The 18,772-nt window shown below is 42.8% G+C and overlaps 1 protein-coding gene across 4 annotated transcripts in view; it reads right to left on the bottom strand.

Moving 5' to 3' along the window:
• Positions 1-18,772, bottom strand: part of DIXDC1 (DIX domain containing 1) — an 85,960-nt gene that overhangs the window by 26,625 nt on the left and 40,563 nt on the right. For 2 of the 4 annotated variants that reach the window (XM_012749577.2, XM_012749576.2), the window contains 8 exons: positions 16,535-16,660; positions 14,206-14,437; positions 13,509-13,616; positions 8,019-8,131; positions 6,021-6,169; positions 3,436-3,525; positions 1,993-2,046; positions 296-346 (listed from right to left, as the gene is read on the bottom strand). In XM_012749577.2, the coding sequence (XP_012605031.1) occupies positions 296-346; positions 1,993-2,046; positions 3,436-3,525; positions 6,021-6,169; positions 8,019-8,131; positions 13,509-13,616; positions 14,206-14,437; positions 16,535-16,660 (923 nt within the window). Of the gene's footprint in view, positions 1-295; positions 347-1,992; positions 2,047-3,435; positions 3,526-6,020; positions 6,170-8,018; positions 8,132-10,738; positions 11,250-13,508; positions 13,617-14,205; positions 14,438-16,534; positions 16,661-18,772 lie in introns of those variants that run through there. The other 2 variants (XM_076002507.1, XM_012749579.3) reach the window with 2 other exon arrangements.

The following is an 18,772-nucleotide window of genomic DNA, read 5'->3' as shown; positions in this document are numbered from 1 at the left end:
TTTTTTAAAAAGGACATTCCAACTGAAGAAGAATATTTTTCAAATACAATCAAGTTGGCACAGAGGGAAGTGGCAGCATTGTGAGTCATGAATACTAGAAATAAGCCTCAGCAAAACAAAGGTGTATTCCCCAACATGTCTCACTTCCCTCCCACAAAGTTTTCTTTACCAATAGCACAAAGCCTGCTAAAGGCCCCCAGAAAATCCCAGCTATACTAGTACTCAATCCTCACTCGCCAATCGACTTTATCTTGTAGAGACTTTATTTAAAGAATTAAATGTTCTTCCTTTTTACCTTTATCCCCTGTAAGTTTCTGGCTTCTTGTTTACATTTCAGCAGCTCCTTCTGCAACCAAATATAGTTAGATCAGATGGTGGCATCTGGGTTGCTTCAGAAAGCATTACCTCATTCTGTCAGCAAGAAGACAAAACCCAGTTGATCATTCCATGGAAAATTAACCCTCGAAGGCAGAAAGCAGGTCTGGTCCAGTAAACCATAAAGGCTGATCTGTACAAACCAGAACAGAACCCATTCCATTCTGCTCTGTGGCACCCAGGCTCAACTGCCCTGTTAGAGAAGAGTCTTGCCAAGAAAGAAGATACCCCATACATTCCCATATGCTCTCATTTCTGTATTTAGCAATCTTCTCCATCAGGAAAACCTAATCACAATAATCTAAATCCCTATCACTGAAATATATGATCATATGTAAATATGCTTATCCCCAATGTCATTAAATAATTATCTCATTTTTTTTTTCTTTTAGAGACAGAGTCTTGCTCTGTCACCCAGGCTAGAGTACAGTGGCATGACCATAGCTCACTGCAGCCTGGAATTCCTGGGCTCAAGTGATCCTCCTGCCTCAGCCTCCCAAGTAACTGGGATTGATTACAGGGGCACACCACCACACCCAGCTTAATTATCTCAGTTCTTAACGTTCATTAAAGGGCTAGAATGCTTCTGATTCTCCAAGAGGTACTGTTCTTTGTAGACCAAACAAAAACACCTTTAGCCTAATAATGAAATACTAAGTAATTACCCTTCACTTACAAATGGTAAAATATATGTATATGATTGTCACTAGGAAATAGATTTTAGAAGATTTTAGATTTTAAAATACCTATAACCCAGACTCTTATCTCTTCTTTTCCTATTGCATCCCATCAAGAGTTTGTAATTAACATATCTAAAATAGAGAATCTTAACTTGGACTTCACAGATGGGCTCAAGAGTTGCTCTCTTAAAAATTCAGGCCTGTGAGTGTGAATGCATTCACATTCACATATTTCTAGAAAGAGGGTGAATGCCTTCAGCAGTATACTTCTGACCACTGACCTAAAAGAATTCTAGGAAGTCTCCATAAAAAAAGACCACACTGGGCCAGGCATGGTGGCTCACACCTGTAATCCTAGCACTCTGGGAGGCCAAGGCAGGAGGATTGCTCAAGATCAGGAGTTGGAAACCAGTCTGAGCAAGAGTGAGACACCGTCTCTACTAAAAATAAAAAGAAACTAATTGGCCAGCTAAAAATATATAGAAAAAATGGTGGCGCATGCCTGTAGTCCCAGATACTCAGGAGGCTGAGGCAGAAGGATTGCCTGAGGCCAGAAGTTTGAGGTTGCTGTGAGCTAGGCTGACACTATGGCACTCTAGCCCAGGCAACAGAGTAAGACTCTGTCTCAAACAAACAAACAAACAAACAAACAAACAAAAAAACGATACTGATATCAGATCTATTTTTTCTTATAGTTAAAAAAGAAAAACTATGAAATATTTAAAACATATAGAAAGTAATGATCAATAGTGACACAGATATCTATTACCCACCACCAATATTAAAAAAGTGTTATCTTTTTGACATATTTGAGATGTATCTCTCTTTCAATTAAAGATATAGATACAGGTTAACATTCCAATTCTGAAATCCCTTTCCCTCCTGAAGTTAGGTGTAACATTCCCATAATTTTTTTCAGAAAGTAAAATGTACGTACCTTTAGGTCCTGATTCTCCTCCATACTCTGATCCAGACGACTCTGGATTATAATCTGAATACGAAACAAAAGGAGATGGTTATGTACCCATGCTATAAAATTCAGAGGCTACTCATTCAACAGATATTTATTGAGCACCTACTAGATGCCAGCTCTGTACTATGGCTACAAAGAACAGGAAATATGTCCTGCCCACTGATGGAAGCATATGTCCAGGGTGCAGCAAAAAGATCTACATGATAAAGTTTATAATAAGTATGTGTGGGTTAGGTGCAAGGGGTGGGGTAAAGGGAAGAAGAAATGGCAAGAGATGAAGTTGGAGCCAAGAAAGAAGATACCCCATACATTCCTATAAGCTCTCTTTTCTATATTTAGCACTCTTCCATCAGGAAAACCTAATCATTATAATCTAAATCCCTATCATTGAAATATATGATCATATGAAAATATGCCTACCCCCACTGTCATTAAATAATTAAGAAGAAAATAGAGGGCTGATCACAAGAAAGGCCAGTAAGGGCAATGGGGAATCAATGAAAAGTTTTATTTGAAGGGGTGATAAATGAGGTTTGTCTTTAAAGTAAATTATTCTTGCTGTTTTATAGAAAATGAATTAGAGGAGGACAGGAGAGGAATTAGGAAAACCAGTTAGATGGCTGCTAGCCTACAGAATGAAGGCCTGAATTAAGTGGCTGTGAAAATGGAGAAAACTGGATAAAGAAATTAGAAATGTAAACTGATAAAACTTAGTGACTGATTGGATGTAGAGGGAAGGGTCAGAAAGGACTCAAGGATGATACCCAGATTCCTGCTTGGGGCATCTGGGTATCCAAAACAGATATCCAAAAGAACAAATAGTTTTAGTGGTTTGGCAGAGGACAGAAAGACTTTAATTTAGGACTCAGTGAAATTGAGATGCTTATGGGACTTATAAATGGAGATAATCAGCAGGCAGTTGCATGTTGCATTTACAAATCCAGAACTCCATACAAAGAGCGGAGCTGGAAATAAATAGATGAGAAGCAGGTGGGAAGCAAGTGAAGACATGGAGGCAGATAATACTATCCAGGTGAATGGATAAGAAAGATGAGGGCCCAGAGTGGGCCACTGAGAAGCACCAATACTAAAGGCATAGGCAGAGAAAGAGAAGCTTCAAATGAGGACTTGAACATAAACTCCATGAGGTCTTAGGTATGTTTTGTTAGTACCCTATCTCCAGCACATTGAAACAGTGCCTGGCATATATTTAGCACTCAATATTTGTTGACTGATGAAGGAAGAAAGAGGGAAACAGTAGTCAAAAATGTAGGAGGAAAACCAAGAGAAATGGAGTCAGGGAAGAGAGCATCTCAAGAAGGCATCGTGGACAGCAGTGTCAAATGCTAAAAATAAGTCAAATACATACACAAAATTTAGTGGGTAGTCACAAAAGATGTAGCTCACCAGTTGTTCCTCCGGATTGACTCCTGGTTCACAGAGGGCCAAAGGCCTCTCCTGTTCATCTTCGGGCAAGGATCCATTGAGTAGTAAGGCCTGCATAACCACAAAGGCAGAAAGAAACTTAACTCCCCATAAGATGACTTAGTCTAGAGCTGGACTTGGTAAGCTCACCCCAAACTGAAATCACAACCCTGCTTCCTCAAGAAATCTCCTTGATTATTTTTGTTCCCTAGATACTTCCAATTGTTCATCTTGAGACTAGTTCCTTTTGTCCTTTTGTCTGGCCCATGCTCTAGGCCTCTTTCAACTCTCTGGACATCTGACTCCTCTGCTTCACTGCTCCTTGGCCCCAGAAGAAAATTTAAAAACAAACCTTCCTTTCAGAAGTAATAGAACACAGTTCCAAACTGGGGCTGCTCAAACTGAATTTTACCAGCTGGAAAGTAATCTAAAAGCAGTGTAGGATTATCTTGGCTTAGAAAAGCATATTATAGTGAATTATTTGGAATACATTTAGAGCACTGACTTGGGTTTGTTTTGTTTGTTTTAGTAATTCTGCATTTTTACTCCCTAAGGCAACTTGTATAGAATAAAAAGGAAAACATATTTGAAGATATCCTCATTCATTTCAGCTCAGAAACCAGGCTGTTTTCATTAGCATATTAGTAGGTGGGGGGAGAGAAAGCAGATTTACCCTGAAGCTAAGGAAGCTCCAACTTCAGGCCCACAGTGTGCACTGCCCCTCCCAAAGCCCTATACCTAATACTGTATTCATAATTTTGTAATTTTATTCTTAAAGAAGTGCCCTCCCCAAATTATATACTTTAGGACGCACAAAACTTGTATAAGCCCCTATGGGTAGGTATTATGAGACCTATCAGATCACTGAAAGACTGAAAAATGTGTCATTTTATATCACAATTCTGTCTTAATTCAAAAGAGAAGAGTAACAGAGATTAATTCCTGTTCAATAAATGCAACACAAATTCATCATAAATGTTGGTAGAGAACATTTTAAAATCCAACCAATGGTTGATCTACCAAATGCTAATAATAAAATTTTAGTAAGTCAAATGAATTTGGCTATTTCATGGAGTCATGGCAAGAGGTCTGGACATGTACAAGAAGCCACACGTCTGCAGGGAGCTAAGGGCAATCAACATTACATAAACATTGCTGTAATGGCAAACTGTTCAACAGACTAACAAAAATATACTAATAAGTCAGAAATCCTGGATGTGGCTTAGCATGCAACTTGTTGATCACTGAAAGAGTTAAGAAGCCTAGTGGATGCTGTGAGCCCCTTTGTATTCTACAATGGAACTGAATTCTCATTGTGATCATGTGGCTGTGAATTAAAACTCCTCTGTTTGCAGGGAATATTAAGATGCTGACTTTCTGCCTATCAATTCTCTTCTTTTTCTGCCTAATCTGCCATCAAATTTCTTCCAGAATAAGAAATGTAAGCCAAACTGAGAGCCAAACTGGTTAGTTATCTATGTTCATAGAATGCAAATTTCCTGGGAACAACCTGGTTGGGTATAATCCCCAAGTTCTCCAAGGCCATACTTCCTATTCAAGCACAACACACACACACACACACACACACACACACACAAACATTCCATTAAGCAAACAGGGGAAAACCAACAACTTTCTTTGGGAATGTTTAGGCAGGAAACATTCCTCCAACCCTTCTCAATTCCTGGGGCATACATTATGCAAATTGTTTTAAGGCAGTACCAATCTCCTTTTTTCTGTAGGAACCCTTTGTGTCCCCACCCAGTTGCTGGCTGGCTGGGAGCACGCCCTCCACCGCCTGCCGGCTGCCAGAGCCACACACATAATGTGGGCTTTGTTTACGTGTCCATAAATATTTGACAATTCAGAGGCAGTGCAGTTCCCAGCACAAACAGAAAGGAATATTCCTAGGCAATTTCAGGGTCATCAGCACACTACAAGAGCTCCCCTAAACAGAAATTGATGCACAAAGATAGAGGAACGAGGGGGTCACTGGGGTGGGAACTATGTCAAGTGGGTCAGTCAGTCTCTGGAGAGATTTGCCGAGCTGGTACTGCAGGTATAGGAAAAACTGAAGGGCTTTGTTGCTCAAGGAAAACCTCTTCCACCTGATCATTATGCCTTGGCATCCACCTGCAAATGCATTAGGAGTGAGCTAAATCCCTTAGGTAGACTCAAATGGAAGCCTGGTGGCATTACTGCCCCTTACACTTTTCCTGCTGGACAATTCCTGGAAGAAAATCCCTGACTATTCCCGGTGCCATTCTTTGGTGAAAGCTGCAATTGTGTACAGGGTAGAAATCCACCTGTGAAGCAGTCAGAATAAGAGTTTGATAGGGGTCAGTAACAGTTCCTGGGCTTGCTGAAATCCCAACAGCTGTGCCACAAACAAGAGTTCATAAAGTCCATTCAAAGTACTCACATATAAGGAATTCCATCTATCTAAACTCCCCATTCAACTCTGACCTCATACAAAACTAAAATCAGTTTATTTTCAATTGATATTAGAGATTTAAAAATAACCGCCAATTGGTATACCAAGGACAAATTACAAGAGAAAGAGCTACCTGTAGTCCTGATATCATTTTCTTTGCTTCCTCCATTTCTTTTTCTAAATGTTCTTGTTGTTCCAACAGCTGCTCTTCCCATGAGCTCTCCAGATAGGTTCCAGGGCTCCCTGGCCGCCAGTCTCGAGATAATGGAGAATCTGTCTCTTCTACAAAGTGGATGGAGGGAGTACAGTTCATGTTGAAGAAAACTGATTTCTGGGAGAAAGCGTCCAAAGTTTGTGCTCATAAGCTCAGGTCACCTGCCTTCTGAACCTGTCCTCACAGCACAAACTGGACTCTCCACCAGGTGGGGTTGTGAGGTTGTTTGACTCCCTGCTCAAGGAAACATCACTTACTACTAGAAAAATCTACCTCTTTAAAATCCTTAGGAAGCAGTAAGACTCCCTCCATGGGAGTTTTGGTATGGGGCACAAGGATCTTACTCTTAATTCACTAGAACTGGCATTCCCAGAGCCTGATTTTGTCAGTAACAAAGAGAGGAGCTATCAGATGCAAAGAAAACAAAATTCCTATCGGTTACTGTGGAGCTTTATAGGGGAGACCTTGATTCAATATTCCTTTGACCATTCAGTCATAATTGAACCACTTTCATATAAAACATTGTGTGAGTCACACAGGAAACAAACTAGTAAAAGCATACTTGTACAAACTGTGTAATATCTGTCTCAGGTTTTGTTTTATTATCCTACCTTTGAGGTCTCTTTACTCTGGTTTCCTTGTCTATTTTATACTAATTATTAATACATGCACAGTCATTTAAAATGCATTACATAATACATAAAGGTACAAAATATTTGTTTCTTTCTTCATAAGACAAAGATAATAATCCCTCTGGGTTACTATGAAGATTAAATTAAGGCCGGGCGCTGTGGCTCACGCCTGTAATCCTAGCTCTTGGGAGGCCGAGGCGGGCGGATTGCTCAAGGTCAGGAGTTCAAAACCAGCCTGAGCAAGAGCGAGACCCCGTCTCTACTATAAAAAAAAAACAGAAAGAAATTAATTGGCCAACTGATATATATATATAAAAAATGAGCCGGGCATGATGGCGCATGCCTGTAGTCCCAGCTACTCGGGAGGCTGAGGCAGAAGGATCACTCGAGCCCAGGAGTTTGAGGTTGCTGTGAGCTAGGCTGACGCCACGGCACTCACTCTAGCCTGGACAACAAAGTGAGACTCTGTCTCAAAAAAAAAAAAAAAAAAAAAAAAAAAAAGATTAAATTAAGTAACTTATGTGCAGGGACCAGTGGTTCCTGGCCCAGAGTAGCACTAAATAAATGTTCCCCGTCTCTCTCCCCAAGGCCCCAGAAGTTTCTGACTCAGTAACATGACTGACTCATTGATACTAATGCCAGGGATAGAGAGGGCAAAGGAAGGAAGAATTAAATTCCAATTTTTCTTCTGAGTTCTTTAATTTCATCACAGCCCTTATGGGTGAATAAAATTCTAGCTAAATCTTATGCTTTGCTTTTTCCATGTTTCCCTCTAAGTTATGTAAGAAAAAACAACAATTGAAAGAGAATAGGGAGAAGGCTAAACAAAGGGAGCTCTTTGTGGTCCTATCTGTAGGCTCATACCAACCCTGATGTAGACCTGTTCTCCCAGACACTTCATACAATCTATTCCTGGATCCAATTTAAGGTAGGGAAATACTGAAGTTATTTGTAAGACATGACTAATAAGATTGTTTACTCAAGTAAGGCTTCTTGTGACTGTCCAAAAGTCACTTCCTAATTCACAGGTATCCAGTTGAGCAAGGGCTTGTCTATGCTACTGCAAGATTTTTGACAGCTAGGACATCTAGGACATTAGAAATGACATTCTGCAAGAGGATAACCGACTAACTGGCTCAAATTCATTATAGCCCTCTGGTGCTGACCCTGCATGCACAGACCATGGAGCGTGAGAAGGCCAGGGAGTTTATAGGTTCAAGACCACTAAACTCTTCAAGCTGAGGGCTGTTCCTTGAGTCAACCCAGGCAGGTAGAGAGATAGTACCTGTTCTGTTCTCTATTCCTTCAGAGGGAATAATCACAAAATCCGCCTTCTCTTCTGACTGGGTTATAATGGATTCGCTCTTTGCACTGTGGATTGGACTGGGTGAAGTCAGGCTGTGAATGAAGAAAAATGAAGGAAAACAATTATTATGAAGAATTTTTTGGAAGCCAACTTTCATAATCTATCCCAGAGAACAAGGACATGTTCTTATTCATCTTACCTGGATCACAGAGAGAAAAAAGTATGTGTTTAATAAACTTATCTAATGAATGAAATAAATGTTGAATGAATAAATGACCCAGTCCTAAGTCTTTTCCACAACAAGGATGCCTTTAAGCCTAATTCATTGAGAAGAGATTTACCAGAAGGATGGGTAATACAGCATTCAAAAAATTCCAAGTTTTGTTTTGTTCGTTTCGTTTTTTGCCTCCCATCACCTCTACCACCACCATCCCTGGGCTCATATTCAAAGACTGATGCCAGTATGTGTCTTAGCAGATTTTGGAGCTAGAAGGAAATTCTATTTCCAATACATTGATCTCTCACAGATACAAGCAATAGCAGCAGAATGATGATGGCAGATCAGCTCTGAGCTGATCTCAAAGGAGGGGACAAAAAGGGGTGGTTCAGGGGGACACAGCTGCTGTGAGTGTGTGCAGTGCCAGGCTAGGCAGAGGGGCAGTGATATATGAACAATTGAGCTAGAACACGATAAAGAGAAGGGTAATATGTCAAAACGGGAAAGACTCACTACGAGATGGTGGAGCAAAGGTTTACTTGATTTATTCCCATCAAAAAGCTATTTGTATTTCTGCCACAGTATTTTCAAATTGTCCTCAAAACCTCTCAACAATTCTTAAGTTCTGATATAACTACTAGCCTTGGAAGGTGCTATTCAGATGTTCAGGGAAATGGAATTTTAAATTTCCAGGGCAATAGCAACTCTACAAGACAAGAAGGGAATGTGAGGCTGATGCTTCCATCTGACAGAGAGAAAGGAGTCTGAAGAACCATTTCTCTTTGTGCTGCACCTTGAGAACATCAGCACCAAAACAATCTCAGGGGCTGTGGGGTATCCAGGCCCAGCCCCCTCTCAGGAATTCTTTCCAAATCCATCACCCAGACAACAGTGAAAGTGTCGAGGATTCACTGACCCACTTAATGTGCCCCTAAAGCCTCCCAGGCTAATCCTCACAACCTCGATCAGGAGTTAACATTTTGTCTTCCTAGAAACCAGTAAAAAACAAGATTCAAGCACAGTGGAGATAGCCAGAGTTTTCAAAACCTGTGAAACAACATGAGGATCAGTGTTTCACCCTCCCTGCTGTCCAGAATTTAAGAGCTTTGGTGGGAATGACCTCAATCAGAACCACAGAAAAATATTCAAAGTTTTTTTTACTTCAAATTAAAGAAAGTCACTTAACCATATCTATAGATCAAGCAAGAGAGGCAGGGAGTGACAAGAAGTGATAGTCACAGATGGTGACTGCTTTCTAGAACTCTCTTATTCATCTTTCACCACTTAGACAATCTGACTTCCAGGCCAACATGACTTAGTTGCTGGAAAAGCTCTCATCTAAGGGTACTATGTCATTCATAAAGAAAACAGACTTGAGTGCTTAGGCCTCAGCATTTACTTGTTACAAGAAATGGGAATCTAAGTGCAGAAAGAAGACTGCGACAGCTGTTCCTCTTTGAGAAATAACAAAACACTACTTTCTCATATGACAAGGTGTTATGGACGACATGTTCCGCTGCCTGCATTTGCAGGACCACAGTGGGTAATGTGTGAGACAAAGGTGGGGGGAGAGTGTCATGTGAACCTAGGATGCTGGAAAACTGCTTTCCTAGAAGCACAGACGCATGCTCAACTCCACCTTCTCCCTCCTAAGTGAGCTGTGTCCCATATATGGGCAGAAGGAGGCGGATGTCTGGATATCCAACCCCACTGGGGGAGTGGCAGAGCAGCCAAAGGAAAACAACATTTCTCTTCTTGAATTGAGGCTGCCAATGTGAGGCCACAGAGAGGTAAGACCATGAAACTAGGTGGCCAAGTCAAAAGATAAAAGATCCCAGGAAGGAAACTCCTGAGGCACATGTCAGAGCAGATATGGTGCTGGCTCCCTAAGAAGTACCTCATGGATGAGGAAGGTGCATTCAATCCTCTACCTCAGGTCACAGGAAAATAATTTAATGCTAATTAATTATGTATATGATGTAGGCTTCTCCCCCATTAGCTTAAAAGTCCTATTTTATAAACAAACAATTTCCTATTTACCATCATAATCCTCTCTGGAGTCAGAGAATGACTGACTACAAATCGGGTCTCACCAATACATGTCTTAATTCCCACAGGTTTACTATCTACTCCAATCTTAACTTATAAGACAAGCAATCCCCCACCAAAGATAGACCAAATTGGACTCAAAATTAATTTTTTTACATAGCTAATGGGCAATAAGGAAGAGCCTTATCCTCCTCCTCAACTGCCCTCCCCTAGTAGAGACACCGACAGGGCAAGGGGCCAATCTTCCCTCCCCTGTGCTGGCTCCAGCTTCCTACCAACATATTTTATAGTGAGAATCCCAGGCCAGCAGCCTGGCCGCCCAGTACAGCACCCCCAACACACCCCCCGTCCATAGAGGCCAACAGCATCCTCCAGTCCCGGCCCTGCACCAACCCGTGCCCCCCACTCCTAAGCCAGAGTGGCTTCAGCTCACCATTTGACTTGCGTCCCTCCCATGGTCCCCCTCCTGGCTCCGGCTTCAGCAAGCCTGCGTTCCTGGGTGAAGCGGGAAGCTGAGAGTCACATCGCTCCCAAATTCGGGCATGACTCCCCGCGCTGGGGCCCGAAGAACGACTCCACCGGCAGGCCAACGAGCGGAGCTGCTCGCCCCGATCGCGGGAGAGAGCAGGAAGGGCAGAGGCAGGCGTCTCGGCCCCAGGGAAGAGGATGCTCCCGGGTGTGAAGCGCGCTGTCCCGGCAGCTCAGACTATGCCGCAGCCCTGCCTCGGCGGAAGCCGCCTCCCCTCGCAGGCTGCCGGTCCCTGGCAGCTGCATCTTGGTCCCCGCGGCCGCGCGGCTCCGGGCATCCCCCCTAACCGAGGCATCTCAACCCATCTTCCGACCCGGAGGGAGGCTCCCGGCGGCTCTGGCTGCACGTCGAGTCCCCCGCGGCGAGCGGCGAGCCTGCGGGCGATCCCGCTCCGCACCGCCTTCCCGACCCCTCCCTTCCCTTCCCCTCCCTCCCTCCCTCCCTCCCCGGCTGTCACTCGCGGCGAGGCAGCGCTGGGCTCCCACCCTCCGCCGGCCGACGGCTCTGGGCAGAGGAAGGGGCGCGGGCCAGGGCCAGGGGCGACTGGGAGCCCAGGATAGGCAGGGCAGGGGCAGCAGAATTGGTGGTCCCGGTGCTGGAAGCCCGGCGCTGGACTCGCAGCCTTCTCTACTCTGACCCCTCCCCTCGTGGCCGCGGAGGTCCGGGCAGGTCTAGCCCGGATGGGGCTCGGCCAGGCTCCTCGAAGGAGGGGGAGGCTGGCGTGGTGACAACCCGCGTTCAGCCCATCGCCTCCCACCTTCCCCTCCGGCGGTTCGTGTCTTCTTTTTTCCCAACTAAGGAACATTTTGCTTGGCTACAGTGAGAGGCTGGCCCAAGGTTTAAGGCTTATGGAGCAACAGGCTGGCAGGGCTTCCCCGGGGCGTTGCTTGAGGTGCAGGGGGAGGGGATGAGACACCAGGGGCTGTCTTTCCTATCTTCTGAGCCACTCCCCATCCTGAGCGACCCACGTCTTTATGGGTCACAGAGCTATTAGGTGGACTCCCTAGGGGGGCAGGGGCATGGAATGTGCCAGAACCTGCTGGAATCCAGATAGCTTTGGGAGCCCTCTCCTTCCCTGGGGGTTAAGTGAGGGAAAGGCAGAGGAACGACTGAGCATGCCAAAGAGGTGGGTGAGCAGTCAGCATTAGAAGAAAATGGCAAAATCAGGAAGGAGTGAAAAATGGATTGGGAAAAGCAAACTATCCTCTGACCCCTCTCCTAGAAAACTGTCACCATTAGCTGCTGCGGGCTGATTTCCGTTGGGTTCCTCCTTCACATATTCACACAGTCTCACGCTCCCCACCTCCACCCCTAGTCTGAGCCTTCCTGCCAGGGAGGGGAGAAGCAGGTGCTCTCAGGAAGAGACCCAGACTCTCCCCCCTATCCCAGCTCTGGCAGGCACGATCAAACTAAGAGGGAAAGGCCTGTAGACACGCAGGAAGCAATAGATCTCATTACACAACAAAACAGCCTTTGAATCTGTACCAAGTGATAGTCTGAGCAGCAAGCAAGGAAGAAATGATTTGGATTCTGATTAAAAGCTCACCTACTACTTAATGGGTATGGGTTTCCTTTTGGGTGATGAAGATATCTTCCAACTGGATGGAGGTGATGGTTGTACAAGATTATGAACGTGCTAAATGCCATTGATGTACACTTTATAATGTTTAACGGTTAATTTTATGTTATGTGAATTTTATAAATAAAGCACGCCTATTAAAAGTAAAAAGTAAAAAGTTAAGCAAGGTTATGAGTATATTAAAATGCTGGAAAGAGTTCCATATGTCCTCCATAAATTAGGAAATGGTCCACCAAAATAGGATGGAATTTTATGAGGAAAAGAAGTAAGAGGAAGAAAACAAAGACATATACAATACATGTAAGTCAAGGAACAATTAGGCTTAAAAAGAGCAGACTACCCTGTATTGGGGTAGGAGAGAAAAGGTCATTAAAGCATAAATTAAATATGATTCAGCAATGAAATGAAGTTAGTAAATAAGCTAACATAATCTGGGGAGTATTTATAGGAGCATGATTTACATGAGCCAGGAAAGTAATCTTTTTCTGCCACTATAGTTGGCATTGATAAGGTTTTTATTAGAGCACTGTGTCCTGTTTTGCTCTCTACACTTGGCTGTAAGGGATATAGACAGCCTTTCAGCTAGAGTCACAAGCATCATTAGCTCACTCAAATGCATACTAATCTGCCACAATTCCCAGCCCTATAAATGAAAGCTGGAAACATACTAATGCTCTCAGACAATTCTGCTCAATGTCCTCCCTTGCTATGGGCTTTATATAGCCTTCTCAGGCCATAACTTAGAGCTACGCTTAGGCTCAAAGACAGTGCAATGGAACTGGCTGTCATAAACACTGGCTGCTAATATGCAAATGTCAGAACCACTGGCCTGGGCCCTGACAGGTTCCAGTCATGCCCCCATGTGGTCACAGCGAAGCACTGGCCCTGAGACTCTGCAGTTTCCATTTGTGGGAAATTCACCAGCACCACCCTAGCCTCCTGCCAGCACAAAACCACAAAGCATTTATAAGGGCTCTCCCTGTAAAGCCAAACAAACTGAGGAAAGAAAAAGGGCTTAGGTGCCTTATTGCTTTTTTGTTGCTACTTGAAACTGAGAGAGTCCCCAAGAATTCGGCTTCCAGAGGCTACAATTACCTGGAGCAGCTGGATTCGGATGGTGACCTTTGTTGCCCTTCATACTGCTGCACGAGGGCCCGCACACTCCAGTATGGATTCTCAATCTCTTCATCCATGCTGCTGTTCCTACGGTCAGAAGGTCCTTCAGTTCAGATCAACTCAACAAGTACTGACAGACTGCCACTCTGAGCATTATAGGTAACAAGATCAATACGCAAAACCCCTACCTCAAAGACACCTGAAACCTAGTAAGGAAGGTAGACACAAAAACAAGTAATTTCGCCAATCATTGCAACACTTCCAGGTCGTGCTTTCCCTCAGTGGATACACAACCCGCAAAGCATTTCCTGCCATGACTCTCCCAGACAGCTTGGCCTTTTGGATCCGTTCCAGGATAGAGCCTCCCCCAGATGAACTGGAACACTGTTGCCACATACCTCCCAGTGAGGAAAACACACTGTGCCAAAGGCATATATTTAATATTTAAAAACTGGGCACCAGAGCAAAAATTTACACGTATGATTCCTTTACTTTCTGCTAACCGCAAAATAAATTTCTCGAGAAAAGTGCCCTTTTGAGTGCCCTGCCTAACCTCCACTCTGTGTACTTTTCTGCAATGTGGGGCTGTTTGGGTAATATTTCCATCTACTGTACTACATCATCTAAGAGAAGAACTATCAGAGAGCGGTATCAGCTGCTATCCCCATACTCTTACCTCTGTCTGTATCGAAAGACATCCCGTCCTGACCGTGACATGTCATGACACACATCGGCCAGAGCAGCAGCTGCTCCCTGGGCAACAGCAGTGGCACAGTGTGGTTGGTGACTCTGTAGTGGGGCTCTGGAGTCCCGCCCTTGGTTCACTGTCCTGCTACAGCCAGGTTTGAAATGAGCTGCCAAGGCAAGGACCAGCCTCATGATAGACTTCAGGTTCCCTTCCACAATATCTGAAGGATGAAACAGACCAAGAAGTCCTGAGAGGGAGGCAAAGGCTGAGGACTAATACATGTAATACATATTGGCTAGTGATATAGGTAAGCAAGGCAGTCAAGGTCTCAGTCCTCTCAAAACTATGTTGAACAAGGGAGACAGAAGATTTAAACGCTATTACAATAAAGTATGATAAAGCATTTTGATAAGAGAAGTACAGGATTCTTTGGGAGCTCAGAGTAGAGGCATCTTATCTAGTGTAGAGGGTTCAGGAAAGGCTTCTTACACACAGTACACATACTTGCTCAGTGGTAAAAAGTAAAAAATAAAATAAAATATTATAAATTAAAAAAAATAAAAATAAATTTAAAAAAAGGAAAGGATTCCTAGAGGAAGTGAGTTCTAAACTGAGACTTGACTGAAGAAGAGTGGTTCATTAAATAAGAGAAGGAAAAGAAGTATTCCAGGAAGAGGGAACAGAGGTGTGAAGGTCTAGAGGTGAGAGAGAGCATGACACATCAGAGCTACGCTATCCAGTATGGGAGCCACTAGCCACTTGTGGCTACTGAGCACTTAAAATGTCACTAGTCTGAATTGAAATGTGCTGTAAGTGTAGTACTTGCTTAGCACACACACACACACACACAAAGGAATACAAAATATCTCAATAGCTTTTTATATTGTTTCATAGTAAAGTGATAATATTTTGGATATACTGGGTTAAATAAAATATATTATTAAAATTGATTTCACCTGTTTGTTTTTTATAACATGGCTATTGGAACCTTTAAGTTACTTATGTGACTTGCATTATACTTCTGTGGCACAGCACTGTGGTGGAGGAACTGAAAGAAGTTCAGCAATGCCACAGCCCGAGGTGCAAGGGGAGCGAGGGAAAGGTGAGGCCACAGGGGATGAATCAGAGGGTGGGTCATACAGGGCATAGTAAGCCATAGGAGGGACTTTGGATTTGATCCTAAGGGGCCTCAAATACAGAGGAATGACATGAACATATGTACTCTTAGATCATTCTGGGTGCTGTGTGGAGAGCAGATGAAAGGGGGACAAAGATCAATGCAGCAAGACTAATTAGGAGCCTGGTACACTTCTCCAGGTAAAAGACAGTGATGTCCTGAATGGCAGTATTCCCTCAAAATAGCTGACTTTAATGGGCCAGATCCCCAAGCCCACTCCACAGGGGGACCAAATGAGAGATATTACAGTATTCTAAATATTGCCCTAGAAAAAAAGAGGAATGTAGGCAAAATATAATGCAATAAGTCTTATAAAAAAAAAGTCAATGTAAGAAAATGGGTAAAATTTTATTTTTTTTTTAGCTTTGTAGCCTTTAAATATGTAAGGCTTGAAAAAGGATTATTTGATACCTTCTACACAGTGCTCTCAATGGCCAGTATCTGCCCCACCTAAATGACCCCAACACAGAGAACACCAATAATCCAACATGAGCCCTCCTGCCCCCATTCTCATCAGACCCACAGGCAATCATTCCTAAGAACTAAAACAGAGCCAGATCTACAGTCAGTTCCAGAGAAACAGTGAGAAAACTATGGAGCCTGTGCTCTCCAAGGACACCTGTATCATTCTTTCCTTATAGCCTGGGCTCAGAAAGAACTGGCAAACCCACCTGGACCACGCTGGAGATGCACATGCCATCTGCATTCCAGATGGCAGATGTAGAGGTCACAGAGCCCCTTTTATCCTGCCTAGAATGTTCTATGATATACAAAAAAAAAAAAAAAGTGCTACAAAGTATTTTCCTTCTAGAAAAGTAGATGAATAAAAATGTAGGATATGAATATTTGAAATAATACTTGGTCATGAAACCCAAGGGAACTTAAAAAATGTAATCTATCTTCATTTTTGATAACTTAAATGAGACCTTCTAAAATTAATATCCCCATTTTCTCATTTCTTCTCTAACCATTAATTTTCTTACACACACTCAAGCAAATCTGTATTCAATTAAAATGAATGGAGAACTAACTCCACCCAAGTTACAACCAAGGGCTATACAACCAAGGGCTTTCCTGAGGCTGGCACTCACTGGTTAACGCTGAGTGTGTTCATCCACCAGGATGTGAGGAGACACTGACCTTTAGCTGAAGTCTGGTGCATACGAATCTTTTTGGAGGCCACAAACTGTAGCACTTTCTCCACATTATTTTTCATCTCCTGTTGGTTACTGGGACTCAGCTGTACCCCACTCAGCTTTTCTCCTGCTGTTAGAAGAGAGAAAATGTATGAATTTATTGGAAGGATTATCAAAGCTTCATAGCAGCCAGACACAGGAGAAAAGAAGATTTGATATGAACACTATAATTACACATAACTATACAAGTGAGTTAAGTCCTGGTGTTTGTAATTTAGATGGGTAATAGGAAAATGAATGGAAGACCTTCAAATTTTCAAATCTATACTTAGGGGTCTGTGAAGTTACTGTGTGTACATTTATTCATCCAATAAATATTCACTGAGCATCTACTCTGTGTCAGGCACTGTTCTAGGCAACAAGAGACAAAAGACAAGAACGACAAAGTCCCTTCCTTCATAGAATTTATATCTGCAAAGGTTGCAGATAACAAGTAAGTTAACATGCAAATGTTTAATAAAATTTCATAGTAGTGATACGTGCTATGAGGAAAAATAATGATCATAGCCTCTCTAATACTATTTAAGTTATTAAGTATGAAATGTCCAATTTCCTTAAGTACTAAGTTTGACAGCTGATGGCTCTGACATTTCACTTTGATACTTCTAGTTTTCTTTTTATTGTGAAGGTACATCCTCAGACTTTCAAACTCATGTGTTAGCTTGTGATTACTTTTCAAATTTTTTCTTTAGAGCTATTTTTGTGAAACCAATGGATAAGTCAAACATTCGTGTAATTTTCAAATACTCAGTACCGTTGTGGAACCAATGCTGTGTAGACAGCTTGAGATATCAACTAAGGAAGGGAAGGATGTGGCTAATGGGAAGGATGTGGCTAGTGAGCACATACTATGTTGATGGTTTGAGAAGTTCCATTCTGGTGATTTTAATCTTGAAAATGAGCCAAATGGGCAACCTGAGACCAAGGTAGATAATGATGAACTGAAAGCTACAGCAGAAGTGAATCCATCTCAACTTACGTGTGAATTAGCAGCAAGGTATGACGTTACTATTCCAACAATATTGGACCATTTGAAACAAATTGGCAAGGTAAAGAAGCTGGAGAGATGGGTTCCACATGAATTAAATGAGCATCAGGAGAGAAATCATGTCAAAGCTTGCCTTTCTTTGCTGTCACGACATAAAGGCTAACCATTTCTACACCATATTATTACATGTGATGAAAAATAGATTCTTTTTGACAGTTGCAAGCGTTTGGCACAATGGTTGGATAAAGATGAAGTGATGAAACACAGTCCAAAAATTAATATTCGTAGAAAAAAGCTAATGGTGTGTGTTTGGTGGCGCAGTGCTGGTATTATCCACTACAGCTTCATGAAACTGGCCAGTCGATTACAGTGGATGTCTACTGCAACCAATAGGATGAAATGATGAGGATGCCTGCAACTAAGCAGCTGAGATCGGTTACTAGAGATAGGCCAATCCTCTTGCAAGACAACACCTGACCACATGTCACACAACTATAGAAGCTGGACTTGGAAACACTCTGTCATTCAACGTATTCACCAGACCTTGCACCAACTGACTATCATTTCTTCCAGGCTTTGGACCACTTCTTGCAAGGAAAAATAATCAATTCTCAACAAGCTGTGGAAAATGCCTTTTGCGATTTCATCACCACTCATTCTCCAGGTTTCTTTGCTGGAGGCATAAACAAGCGACCATTGAGATGGCAAAACTGTGTGGATAGTTTGGGCACATACTTAGATTTATTGTACTGCTTCTTTTTGTTTTTTTTTTTTTTTTTTTTTTTTTTTTTTTTTTTTGAGACAGAGTCTCGCTTTGTTGCCCAGGCTAGAGTGAGTGCCGTGGCATCAGCCTAGCTCACAGCAACCTCAAACTCCTGGGCTTGAGTGATCCTCCTGCCTCAGCCTCCCAAGTAGCTGGGACTACAGGCATGAGCCACCATGCCCGGCTAATTTTTTATATATATATCAGTTGGCCAATTAATTTCTTTCTATTTATAGTAGAGACGGGGTCTCGCTCTTGCTCAGGCTGGTTTTGAACTCCTGACCTTGAGCAATCCGCCCGCCTCGGCCTCCCAAGAGCTAGGATTACAGGCGTGAGCCACAGCGCCCGGCCTGTACTGCTTCTTGTTTGAGATATAATAAACTATACTTTTGATTTGAAATCGGACATTTAATATTTAAAGACCTAATACA

Source organism: Microcebus murinus, chromosome 4 (genome assembly GCF_040939455.1).
Source record: "Microcebus murinus isolate Inina chromosome 4, M.murinus_Inina_mat1.0, whole genome shotgun sequence".
NCBI classification, from domain to species: domain Eukaryota; kingdom Metazoa; phylum Chordata; class Mammalia; order Primates; family Cheirogaleidae; genus Microcebus; species Microcebus murinus.
This window is presented reverse-complemented; position numbering and strand designations above follow the sequence as displayed.